Source organism: Cibotium barometz, chromosome 38, assembly GCF_041138505.1.
Source record: "Cibotium barometz isolate CiBa-2024 chromosome 38, ASM4113850v1, whole genome shotgun sequence".
In the NCBI taxonomy this organism is placed as follows: domain Eukaryota; kingdom Viridiplantae; phylum Streptophyta; class Polypodiopsida; order Cyatheales; family Cibotiaceae; genus Cibotium; species Cibotium barometz.
This window is the reverse complement of record NC_141083.1, coordinates 15,219,639-15,232,761: the sequence shown is the minus strand read 5'-3', so window position 1 is coordinate 15,232,761 and position 13,123 is coordinate 15,219,639. Positions and strand designations below refer to the sequence as shown.

Sequence of the window (13,123 nt, the reverse complement as noted above, 5' to 3'; positions counted from 1 at the left end):
AATGACTGAATGGAGACCGAAATGTACTCAAAATGCAGTTCTAGCCCCACACTTTAGTACAAAGTAATACGCACCTTTTAGGCACTTCCAAGCTTGCAAAGACACATCCTTAATCAGATATGGAGCTACTAAGGGGGTGTCGTACCTAAACAAGAAGGAAAGAGATGACGATGCTCTTACTCATGTACCGCTTCCTTGCTTGCGTCTCTCTTGCCTCTTGCTTTCCTCCTTGGCGCTCACACGAACCAGAGCATTGATACCATAAAGAGATTAAGGGGGAGAGGGAGAGCTTGAGTTCCTTGTAAACAAACACACACACACACACACACACACAAGAGAGAGAGAGAGAGAGAGAGAGAGAGAGAGAGAGAGAGAGAGAGAGCAAGACACACAAGAGAGATTGGTGGCTGAATTTTCTTCTATCTTCTTCTCTTCTCTACAACCATAATCTCACCAACCACGCCAGTGGCATAAGTATAGAAGCTATTACCCAGGCGGGTCATCAATGTTCACAACACTAGTTGAGCTCGCTATCTCCACAAATTTCTAGTTCAGAGCAAAGTTGAGGCTGAAGTTTGGTTGTCGGATAGTCTATATGGAGAATCTGAGATTCGCAAGTTGTTGGTGGATGTATATTTGTGTGTTTTTACAGTTAAAGTAACACATGTACAATACTATTCTATTGAAGATTACAAGTTTGATGTAAGCACTATTTGGTGTAAGTTGCTGCAAGTAATCATGTCTGATAGTCCATCCCAGATTGTGAGCGATAAGTTAGACAAGAATAACTTCCAAGTATGGAAGTTCAGGATGACCAATTTCCTTATGGTGGGGAAAAAGGATATTGGGAGTTTATCATAGGTGATGAAAAGGATCTCTAGAGATTACTAAAGAAAACCCACCCCATAGTAGGTGCAACCATATAAAGCATGTCATGAAACGAGCTAGAAAAGTGATGTATTGGTTTTCTATCTGTGTGATAGAGTCTATGATTGTGTGCCTATACAAGATACACACAGACACCTGAGGAGTCTTGGGACACCTTGAAGATGTATAGTATAAACACTCAAGGTTAGAAGATGTAACTAAAACCTGAGTTGCATAATGTGACTAGAGGGAAGTTGAGTATAAATGATTACTTGGTGAAGGGCTTGTAGATGCCCTTGCTTCTATTAGATCACTAATAGATAATGATGATATGGTATCAGTTGAATAGCCTTGACAAGGAATACAACCAGTTTTAGACCACATTGGAGTTCAAGCGAACTTTCCATATTTTCCAGAACTGATTGCTCTCCTCACCTATGAGAAATGAATATTGGGGGAGGTTTATCTTCTCAAAATTTATATGAGCATGCCTTCTACTAAGATATACAAGTAAAGATAGAGACATCTAGATGTCGAAAATTCATATGATCATGCCTTTTACTCAGATATATATAAGTAAAGATAGAGGCATCTAAATGCTAAGGTGGTATAGGGACCGAACAAGACAAAACAAATGTAGGTTGTAGGTACTATGTTACATTCATTGATGAGATCACATTGGGAAAGTGTGGGTTTACTTCATGAAGGAGAAAGGTGAGGTGTTTGCTCACTTTCAAAGATTTAAAGCTTTGGTCAATAATCAAATGCCTAAGATCAAATGATGGGGGAGAATATTTCTCCAATGAGTGGAGTGATTTCTTGAGAAAGCAAGGAATCAAGAGGCAATTCACATGCAGGTACAGTCTGCAAAAAGGAAAAATATGCACATTGCAAAAGTTGTTTATGTCTTGATGTCTGAGAAAATATGCCGAATTAATTTTGGGCTGAAAGAGCATCTTTACATTATGAACAAGACTCCCAGCTATTCATGGCATGATGCCAGAATAGAAGTTTGTGGGCATAAGACCAGATGTGTCTCACTTGAAAGTGTTTCGATGTATTACATTTGTGCATATTTCTGTGATAAAGTGAACCATGTTGGATCCGAAAGTAGAGAAATGCATCTTTATTAGTTATGCTTTGGAGAACAAAGGTTATAGATGCTATAGTCCTACCACTCGTGAGATACGAGGAAGCAAAGATATTATCTTTGATTAGATGAATAGATGTTAAAGATGTAATGATTAGATGAATAGATGTAAGAAGTAATGATCATGTTCCACATGTAGGCATCAATCATAGGTGCTTAGTGGACCTAGAGAGTCCTCTAGCAGTGGATTTAGTGTTAGTCCACCATAAGGTAGGACGTTGAGGATAGACACAAGGAATGTAGATGCATGATTCATCTCATGATACTAGGTACACATGTATTAGGCAAAGAGAAGAAAAAGGTAGATCAAGCTTGTGTGCCTGATCTATCAGTAGGTCACTCTTATGTGGATGGTGACTCTAGTGCCTTCGAGCTCAGCCTTGATTAGGAGCATTGTATTTCATCAATGGTTACTCCTGGTGTAGGGAGAGAACCAATGCTATTTTGAGGACACCCACAATGATCCAAGTGTATGCAAGTCTACTCAAGTTAGATATCCTATTTTGACAAGTTGAGATAGTGATGGATATATACTCCATCACAATGCTTACATGGTTAAAGCAATAATACAAGAGATAGAGCCCACTTGTTTTGAGCAAGCACTTGGAAATTAAAAATGGGAAGATGCCATGGATGAGGAGATGGTAGCATTGGATACAAATGCGACATGGGGGCAAGATAAGAAGGCAATCAGATATAAGTGGGTGTACAAGGTTAAGCATAACTCAGATAGATCTATGAACATGTATAAGGCAAGATTGGTTGCCAAGGGTTATGTGCAGACATATGGCACTAACTACAAGGAGACATTCAGCCTGTGGTTTACGAGAATGACAACCATGAGAGCTGTTGTTTCCTATGGCTATTGCGAAGGGTTGTTCTTTACATTAGATGGATGTAAATAATATATTCTTGCATGTTGATTTACAAGAAGAAGTTTACATGATACAACCACCAAGTTATGAGATCGATATACATCCAAATTTTGTATGCAGGTTACACAAAGCCTTGTATGGCTTGAAGTAGGTGCCTAGAGCATGGTCAAACAAGATCAAGGAATACCTTGTTACCATTGGATTTTAGATATCCAATACATATTTTTCACTTTATGTGAAAAAGATAGCTAGAGGGATCATGCTATAAGTTATTTATGTGGATGACTTGATTATCACTCGTGATAATCTAGTGATGCTGAAATATACGATTTCAAGATTTGACATATGAAAGTTCTCTTCTGGATATTTGATTTTATTGTAAAGGTTGCAAGGAGTGCAAATATTTATTTGGTTAAGGGATACTCCAATTTTGAGTAGGTAGACATACACGTAAACTAAAGCAAGCTCTTTTTGCTTGAGATGGACATACATGTAAATACATGTAAAGTAAGGCTATTTTTAGTCCCACAAGCTATTTCAAGTAATATAAATTAAAATACACCAAGAGAAAGCATGGGCTCACTCTTGTGAGGGAAAATTGGACCCAATCTTGTGTATTGATTTTTCTTACTCTATACTTTGCAAGTGTCATTTTTCTTACTTTATACTTGCAAGTGTCATTTTTCTTACTTTATACTCACAAGTGTCATTTTATATTATTGGATATTTTATCTTCCAACACTATTTGTTTGATCCTTATCTTTTTTCTTTTCCTTATCCCCCTTCACTTTCAATGAAAGTTGGGAGCTCCTACAAAGTGCAAAGTGCCTAAACTTTCCATAATGGAATTTTTACTCATTGTGACCCCCTAGGATAGTATGGAGAATAGGCAAGCTTTTATCCTAGTTAAAGTTGCTTATGGAACTAGGAGTAGGCAAGTCTTTGTCCTTAGTTGAACTTGCCTATTGAACTAGGCAAGATTTGGTACCAGTTGTCTTGGGATGAGTCTTCTTTTGTTTCAGAGGATGATAGATGGGATTTGGTGTGTAGCTTGCTTAATGGTGACTCATGCTATTGTTGATGGCTGACTGTGGGTCTGGAAAGAATTCTATGTAAAGTTTTCTTTGTCCTTTTTATAATATATATATTATTGGTCCCAAAAAAAAGAACCTTTTCTCAAATATGGATTAGAAGGAACAAAAAGAGGCTTGTGCCTACTAGCATCTTGCAAGCTCTTCAATGAAGGCCATGGCCTAGGGGGTAAACCTACAAGTTCCACCCATACATTCACAAACCCCTTACTAATGTCGAAACATAAATCCCAAGGTGAGACATGAATAAAGCTTCTAAAAAAGAACAACAAAGCCTTAACCAATAGATTACGTACCCATGTAAGGTCAAACAAAAGGACATTAGACAAATCTTTCCTAAATAACACACATGATGCATACAACATTCCAACTAGGACACTAGTGTTTAGTTATGAGAATCTTCCTCGTGCAAAACAATAGAGAAGATCACATTAACACTAGTGCTTACCTATGAGAATCTTCCTCGTGCAAAACAATAGAGAAGATCACACTAACACTAGTGCTTACCTATGAGAATCTTCCTCGTGTAAAATAATAGAGAAGGTCACATTAACACCATCAATGTTATCGAAGGCCGTGTTGTCCATCCCACATAACCCCTCCTTAACTCTTGATCTTTCCCATCCAATATGATGTTCATAGTAGCAGCATCCACTCTAAGGGACTCACCAAATGAATTTCGCATGTCAGAACTCTCAGCATACTCCTAAAAGCTTTTTATCAATTCCTCATTGTCCTCAGCCCACACTCTCTCTTTGTCAATCTCATTTTCTCCACCCACCCCCGCCCCCCCCCCCAAAAAAAAAGATAGAGGAAAAAAACGAGAAATCCTTCTACATATAAACAAAAACCACATCATGTGTGGCATCAACTTGAAGATTTCTACTACATAGCAACAAAAACCACATCATATGTAGATCAACTCAAGGTTTGTCCTACACAATCCACCATGATAATTATTCTTAGTTATGCACTATTAAACTCTCCAATAAATCGTGATGGACTATGCCTTTGGATAAGCAATTGGGAATAATGAAGGACAAAAAGGATTGATTAATTGTGCTTCTCGTATCTTCATTGCATTATGGCCAACTTCCAAGTGGAAATGAAAAGCCTCCTAGCCAACATGCAATTGCCGCTTGCATTCCGTGGCTACAAGTAAAGGGCCTCATGGATGCCACTTATTAGTTCTATATATTACCATAACTTCTAACATGAGTGAAGAACATGAAGAATTTGTGTGTTTTTATATCACATAATGTATTGATTTGTTCAAAAAAAGAAGTCTCCTCTCCAGGCCTTAAAATTGACTCCCCACAGCACAAGGACTGTGACTCCCTGTGTACTTATTCTAGGCTTCCTATGAAGCTTCCCAAAGTATTCCAGGGCTTCACGCAAAAATATTAAAACAACGAGATAATAAAAACAAGTTCATGATACATGGAAATTCACAAAAAAACCTTAAGAAGAAATTGAAAAATCTCACGACCACCACCACTTATATATATATATATATATATACTTGGGACGCCTAGAACTTATGGTTTAGGCTTCGTTTGACACTTTGTAGAAATTATTGGGCTTCAAAATGACGCTTGAGCTATTTCTTGGAAGCTTCCTTTGAAGCCTGAGATGGCCAAGGACGCCCAGATGGGCTTCAATTTTAAGGCCTGCTCCTCTCTCGTGTAAACCCCGACACACGTGACACGCGTGCACGTGCACACACACCCCACACACATCATTCGTAACACCTATATATATTGTATATTCATTTTCTTCACAAATATGCTATTTGTAATTCAAATATATTATTCTTTTCCAGGAATCTCCCATCCAATATATTTTTCTTGTTTTTTAGTGCTATAATTTGAAGGCTAAATTACCTTGTGCAGGGGGGTTTATCCTTCGAAAGAAATGACGTTTTGAAAAGAAAAAAAAGTTGAATAACCTTAGGATGTCTTCACGTGGAAATAATTATTGGAGGTTTAGGGTTTAGAACGAGGGCGGCTATTTATTTTTAAGGAGAAAAAATCATACGCATATGGTTATAATCCCGCTTATGGTTATAATCCCGGTATCTTCTCTGTTTTTACTACCAAATCCCCGGATTTTCTCGTTTTTAACTACCATCAAGTGCGGGTGCTTTTGTACCTTTGTTCTGTTTGTTCAATCGTGATCGTAGGATTCAACGGCCCCGATTGTCTTTTGGTTTAAGGCCACATCGGCAATTGCTCTTATACGCAAGGCCACGTGGAGGCAGAGCTGGCAGCTACGTAATGTAAACATTGAGAGATGTGGGCCGTCGATGTGAGTTGAGTGCCTGAGAGACGTCGATTAAGCGTGCATGCGCGTGGGATGAGGGAGGCTGCGTGAGGCAGGCATATTCCAGGTACCGCGCACAAAGTGCTGACACGTAGGCACACTTTTGTCCTTTCGCCGACCACGTATATAATAGCAAGGTCGCCTCTTGCATTTATCATAAGCTACTCTCTTCACGTTTTTTAGCGTTCTTTCCACTGCGGCCTACTCAGGCTCTCTCTTCGACAGACACAACCCTGTGTTTCGTTTATCTTCTCCATAGCCAACCCACAGAAAAGCTTCTCACACAGTAGTAGTAATTTGTATGGCCATGGAGATTTCTAGCTCCTCTTGTTTCACTCAAAAAACCCGGTTTTTCTCCCCCCAAGCCCCGTTTTCTGATCAAAGCCATGTCCAGTTCTACTCCTGCAGAACTTTTGGCCCCTATTACAGGCCCTGTTTCAGTGAACCTTCTCGACCCTTGGCACCTGTTAGGTCGAAAACGGCCATGGTTTCCCTTCAAGCTGTTTGCAGTAGCGCTTGTACACCCTGTGAACCCATTGCGAAGCAGAATCTGATGAAGGAACTGGCCGACTTGAAGCTGCAGATGAAGCAGAAGAAAAAAGAACTGAAGGCACAGATGAAAGAGAAGAAGAAGAAGATGAAGGCCGTGAAAGCAGAAGACAAGAACAAGAAGAAATGCTCTTCTGAGTCATCGTCTTCATCAGAGTCGAGCGATTGCGAGTGCGAATCAGTCAACATGAAGATGCTAAGGCAGGGGCAAGCGGCTACAACAGAGATCGGCGGTGCAGGATTGCAGAGCCCAGCGGATCTGAAGGACAGTGCGCCATCGCCCTCGAGGCCCTCTGCTTCTACAAAAGCTTGTGAAGAGAGCCATGGTGCCAAGGTGTCGGACAGAATTGAGGTGTGTGTGGGTGGAAAATGCAAAAGAGCCGGCTCCGATCAACTGTTACTGGCCTTGCGCGGACAAATCCCGGACGCCTCCAGTGTGGACGCGGTGCCCTGCAAGTGCATGGGCAAGTGTGCTATGGGCATCAACGTGAGAGTCCACAAGGAGGATACCAACCCCCAGCACCATAGCCATGTAGGTGTTGAAGACGCTGGCCTCATTTTGAGCCACCACTTCAGCCTTGGGCGGCCGCCCACTGGCTTACCCACCTTGGGACGGACGATGCCTCAGCATCTTGTCACAAGTGTCTGCTCTTAATGATTAAAAACTCCCATCAAACTGGCACCATGGACACAAGTCAATTGGGCGTGCCATGTGAATTCTTTAAAATCTTTAAAGTTCTCTTAGCCTCCCAATTGCGGCATTGCATTGTAATATAGGTTCTCAAATTATAGGGTATGGACTAAACAGTTCCAAATGCAATGTCACTCACTAGTAGTGGCGTGTTGTATGGTCTTTGTCTCTATAATTTGCAATATAGAAAAAAGAAGTTATTGACTCTTTTTTTCCTCTAAATGTTTGAAGAGAAATTCCCACTACTCTCTTTGAAAAAGACAAGCTACATGTGTATTATTTGTGTCATGAATTAGACATGTGCACCACGTTAGCTTTTTTTTCAATTGGTCGTATCTCGACTAGCCTTAGGCCCAAGATCCTCTCGTAGTTGTTGGTTTTTTCACCCCCAATGAACGTCTAATTGTTCGCTCAAGACGATGCCACAAAGAAAGCATTGAGGGGGTTTTTGAACCCTAGAGACTAAACAGTGGTACAAACTCCGAGGATGGTCAAATTTTCATTTTGATTTTGTTCTAAGGTTTGGGTCCTAGCAAAAAGTTGCAAAATAGACTCGCGTGAGACCTCCTGGTTTGAGACGTCAGCCTCGAATCAAGCATCAAGATCTGCATCACCAAACTCATCCCCTCATTCAAGAGGTCATCATCTATGCCTTATTGTTGGGGTTGACCACTTGGAAGAGATTGAGCATGTGAAAAGTCTTCTCAAAAGGAAGTTTGAGTTGAAGGATTTGGGAGATCTGCGCTTTGGGAATTGAGGTCATTCGCACACCTGAAGGTATTTGGCTGTCATAGAGACAATATGCATTGGACATGTTGTCCAAGTATGGTATGGCTGATTGTAAGCCAATCTCAGTGCCATTAGATCAAAATGGCAACGGATGCAGTTTATGTGTTGGAGGACCCCACTATGTACAAGAAGATTGTGGGGAGTTTGATCTATGTCATGATTAGCAAGCTAGATTTGAGCTACACTGTTGGCTTAGAGAGCTAGTTTATGCAAGTTTCATGCAAACCACATCTTGACAGTGTGCAACGCACACTTTGGTATTTGAGGGCCACTATTGATTATGCATTGTTTTATGCAACAGGTGTACCATTGGAGCTATATGGGTACACAGATGTACATTGGGCAGGTAGCATCTCAGACAGGAGATCTACCAATGGATTTATGCTTTCATTGGGGAGTGTTACTGTGACATGGAGCAGCAAGAAGTAGCCCACAATTTCCTTGTCGAGTATAGAGGCAAAGTACAGAGAAGCTGCAGTGGCAGCATGTGGGGTAGCTTGGTTATGCAACTTGTTGATTTGGGCTTACATGTGGAGAGAAATGTTGTCATATATTGTGACAATATTAGCATTATACAATTGGCGAAGAAAACCCAATTTTTCATGCACGGATGAAACACATTGAGGTGCATTACCACTTCATCAGGGAGAGATTCTTTTTAAGCAACATCGACTTGGCCTACATCAGCACACATGATCAAGTTGCTGACATCTTCACCACCACGAAGGCCTTGAGAGCTGAGAAGCTCTGTACATTTTGAGATATGCTTGGAGTTCATGAGCTAGAGTTGAGCTAGAGGGGGAGTGTTGAGATGTCAAGCTCAACATGAGCTGACACTCACGAGGCGCCTGCATGACCATTCGACATTTATATCACTGGCAATTTTGGTAGCTGCCAACATATCTTCAGAGATTCTACAGATGGACTACACTGACTAATCCACATCTAGTCACTCCTCTTAGCGTGTTCACATTATGGACCGCTTGTACATACTCTATTATGTGTGTTAGTCACTTTATCTTCTTGGTAGACTTCTTTTGTTGTGTGAAGAAGAAGAAGAATTTTCAGCCTCTCACCTTGTGTGCTCTCTTCTAGGGTTTGTGTGAGTGTGTATGTGCTTGCAAGAGCTCAAGCTCTCTTCTCCCCTGCATCTTTTCATTTTGTAGAGAGATCTTTCCCAATTTAGATGGGCCTCGGGTCCTCCCCTGGCCCCCGCTAGGTTGATCTCCTTAACCTTAGCTGGACCATCATAAGATGTTTTTGGCTTCCCATCATGAATTCTTTGGGCCATTTCGTATTGTATGAAATAGTCTCCTACTTTTTAGGCCTTAAAGTGTTCAGGGACTCGTTTTTTCTCCTTAACTTTAGCACTTTTCTCATCCATTCTTTTTTTGGCTTCCCACAGCTTGTGCTAACTTTTTGTTTTGTGTTCTACGTGCAGAGCGGCATAGCTTTTGGGGTTCGAATTGGGAGTTGACTAACTCTTCTTTTTTAGTGGTCACTCATCCTTTTGCTAGACTTGGCAGAGGCTGGAATGTGCAATAATAGCCTCCACATAGCTCAGCCAGTGTTCTTTTAATTCTATTGGGAAGATGTAAGCTTCCTTTCCTATGAAGCCATTTGTTTTAAGGGTCTTATGGGCGAGTTTTTACCATAATGGCCTTACCTCTTTGGTGCTTACAGGAGCATGGCTCGTAGCATCGGGCATACATGTGGTGTTAAACATGTAGAGGGATGTGATCTCTTGTCCATGTGCCGTGGCAAATCTTGTACCTGTGCATTTTGGAAGTATATCCATGGTAGCAAGGATGTGCATACAATTCTCAGAGTCTTCCGGCTCTGGGAGGGGTGAAAATTCCATGCTATTCCATACAAATATATCTTGTACCCGTGAATTTCGGAAGTATATCCATGGTAGCAAGGATGTGCATACGATTATTAGAGTCTTCCGACTCTAGGAGGGGTGTAAATTCCATGCTATCCCATTTATCGTCCAATGTTTAATAGCATGTTTGGGCATAGGTGTACTACTGTGGACCTAGCACAGTGGTCTCACTGAATCTTCTACCAAGGGTCCCCCACTCATTGGATGGATATTCCAAGTGCGTAGACTAACCTTTAGCATTTGGTCTTTTTTTTAGATGTAGACGTGATCCATGTCCCAGTCATGGATCATCCTCTCCGTCCTAGGATGCAATCGTAGGAAACAAGACGCTAGCCAAAGTTCATCACCACAAGGTGTGTCAAAAATTGGTTCCGATAATCTTAATCTTCAAATCCCAAAGAAGACCTATGGGCTTTGTGATGGCTCCATCAGTTAGTTTCACAATCAATGTAGTGTTATCCTCCATAGGAGGTTTTTCCAGTATTGCTTGGTAACAATGCTCTCTCCTGCTCCACCATCTAGGATGGAGGTGACTTGAATTTCATCAAAAGCTAGGGGCAGTGTTGCATTGTGTTCATCTCCTTCAAAATACTACCCCTAGCTTGTTCACACACGGACTATATGAACACTAGTGTTTTCATTTAGTTCTATGGATTCTTTCTCATCAATCTTGTTTTGGAACTTCTTGGTTTCATCTGCTCCTCCATTCCTGCTCCATGCCTTCCTTCCATCCAATCCTTCAAATCCTTCCATAGAATCGGGCTACCTTAAAGTAAGATGCCAATGGGAATCTGGACTTGTGAAGACAGAAAGGATGAGAGACATGCAATATCTCTTGGAATGGGCATAGGTTCGGGAATCTGGTTATCCCTATTCATGCTTAGGTTCGATGAGGTCCATCACAGTGATAGTATTGCATAGGTGGTCTTTTAGACATGTTGTTCAAGTCTCATCCTTGTGGTGTTACGACTGACATATATGAAGTACATGTGCTCACCCTCCATCACGTAGGGACTCAAGATTTGTGGGAGCAGGTTAGTTTCGCTCAAGAGGTTCAAAGATGTTGTTAGCTTCTCCCTCCTCACCGTCTTCAAAAGATTTGTGTCAAGGTCAACTGGTGAACAAGGGTCACTTGAGGGTGGTTGTGGTGGTTGTGGTGGAAGGACTAGGGGTGGCAAGGGTAGTTTTGGTACCTTAAGGATTCCTGGTGGGGCCACTTCATGCCAGGTTGAGGTACATTGTGTTGTTTTGTGCTGGCAAACACTGGTTGCCTTGGGTTAGGCCTCACTTGGGCGGCTCTTTGGTAGAAGTTTGATGTTTCATGATTGCCCCATATTTGGTAGTAAGCGTAGTAGAGAGTGGGTTAGGGTCTCAAATGTGGACATTATGTGTTAGTGTGGTCTGCTCCACAATTCAAACACCGCACTAGTTCTCTCTTGGGGTAAAGATGAGGTTGCCCAACTTGACCATGGATTCGGCCTATTCTCCATTATTGGGTCATTTGTTGCATCAATGTAGCCACACTAGTTGCACCACCGGTTTTCTTGAAGAGGAGTCTTTTTCCTTTCCTATTTTGTACTTGTGGATTTGAAGGAAGCTTCAGAAGTGCCCTCATGCAATTCTCGGGAATGAGCATCCCAAGTCTCAATTCCATATAGTGCATCCATCTCCTCATCCATAGCTTTCTCCCAACACACATTTCCAACAGCCTCATCAATGCATGTGGGCTCTACAACCTGTACAACTTTTGCCATGTATACATAGTGAGGTGCCACATAACCATCATAGGTAAACCTCTGCATAAGATTCTTCACTCTCCCAGATCTTTGCAGCTTTGCATTCATGGCTTCCATAGCCTTCTTTACACCAGGTGTTCTCTTTGCTGGTATCCCAAGATCCTCATCAAGGCTCATCTCTGAGCCACTAGACTCTCCATCAACATGAGAATGCCCTGCAAAAATGTTAGGCATACTAAGGGGTTCAATCACTTTCTCTTTGCCTTTATGTGATGTACTAATCACATTTGCAGGACTGATATTATGACGCAGCCTGCCACTCCATGGTCTATCAAAATTGAACCACTAGATGAGGACTCTCCTAGTCCACTCAAAGACTGTGATTGCTGACTTGCATTCTATGCAACCACATTTCCACTCACATCAGCCCCTACAGCTTCTTTTTCAGCAGCATACCAGTTTCTCATCTCATCAAAAACAACATCCTTGCTTACCCTCAACTCACGTGTAGGAGGGTTATAACACCTGTATCCATTTTGCTCAACGGAATAACCAATAAACACACATTTTTCAGCTTTTGGATCCAGCTTAGTTCTCAGCTCATCTGGCACATGCACATATGCAATGCATCCAAAGACTTTCAAATGAGACAAATCAGGTTTTCTGCTAGTAAACCTCTCCTCTGGAGTTACATCATGTATGGTTGTAGTTGGAGTCGTGTTCATGATGTAAACTGCTGTAGAAACAACCTCAGCCCAATAGCTATGCGGCATATTCTTCGCTCCCATCAATGCTCGCATAATCTCAGCAATGTGCCTGTTTTTCCACTCAGCAACTCCATTTTGCTGTGGAGTGTATCTGCATGTAAACTGTCTCTGAATACCATTCTTCTTCAAAAAATTAGAGAACTCATTGGAGAAGTACTCTCCCCCTCCATCTGACCTTAGGCACTTTACATATTTCCCTGTTTGCTTTTCAACCATAACTCTGAAATTCTGAAAATGAGTGAACACCTCACTCCACTCCTTCATGAAGTATACCCACACTTTCCTTGTGTGGTCATCAATAAATGTCACATATAATACTTGCAGCCTCCCATAGACATGGTCTTCATAGAACCCCATACATCTGAATGCACAACATCTAGTGCATTTCTGCTCACATTTCT

At 41.4% G+C, this 13,123-nt stretch overlaps 1 protein-coding gene across 1 annotated transcript; it reads left to right on the top strand.

The window, feature by feature from the left end:
- The first annotated feature begins 6,456 nt into the window (after positions 1–6,456).
- Positions 6,457–7,753, top strand: LOC147616383 (uncharacterized). The gene has a single exon (XM_086777451.1). It carries the CDS (start codon positions 6,607–6,609, stop codon positions 7,507–7,509), a length of 903 nt encoding a protein of 300 aa, XP_086633577.1. The 5' UTR covers positions 6,457–6,606; the 3' UTR covers positions 7,510–7,753.
- Positions 7,754–13,123: the final 5,370 nt, after the last annotated feature.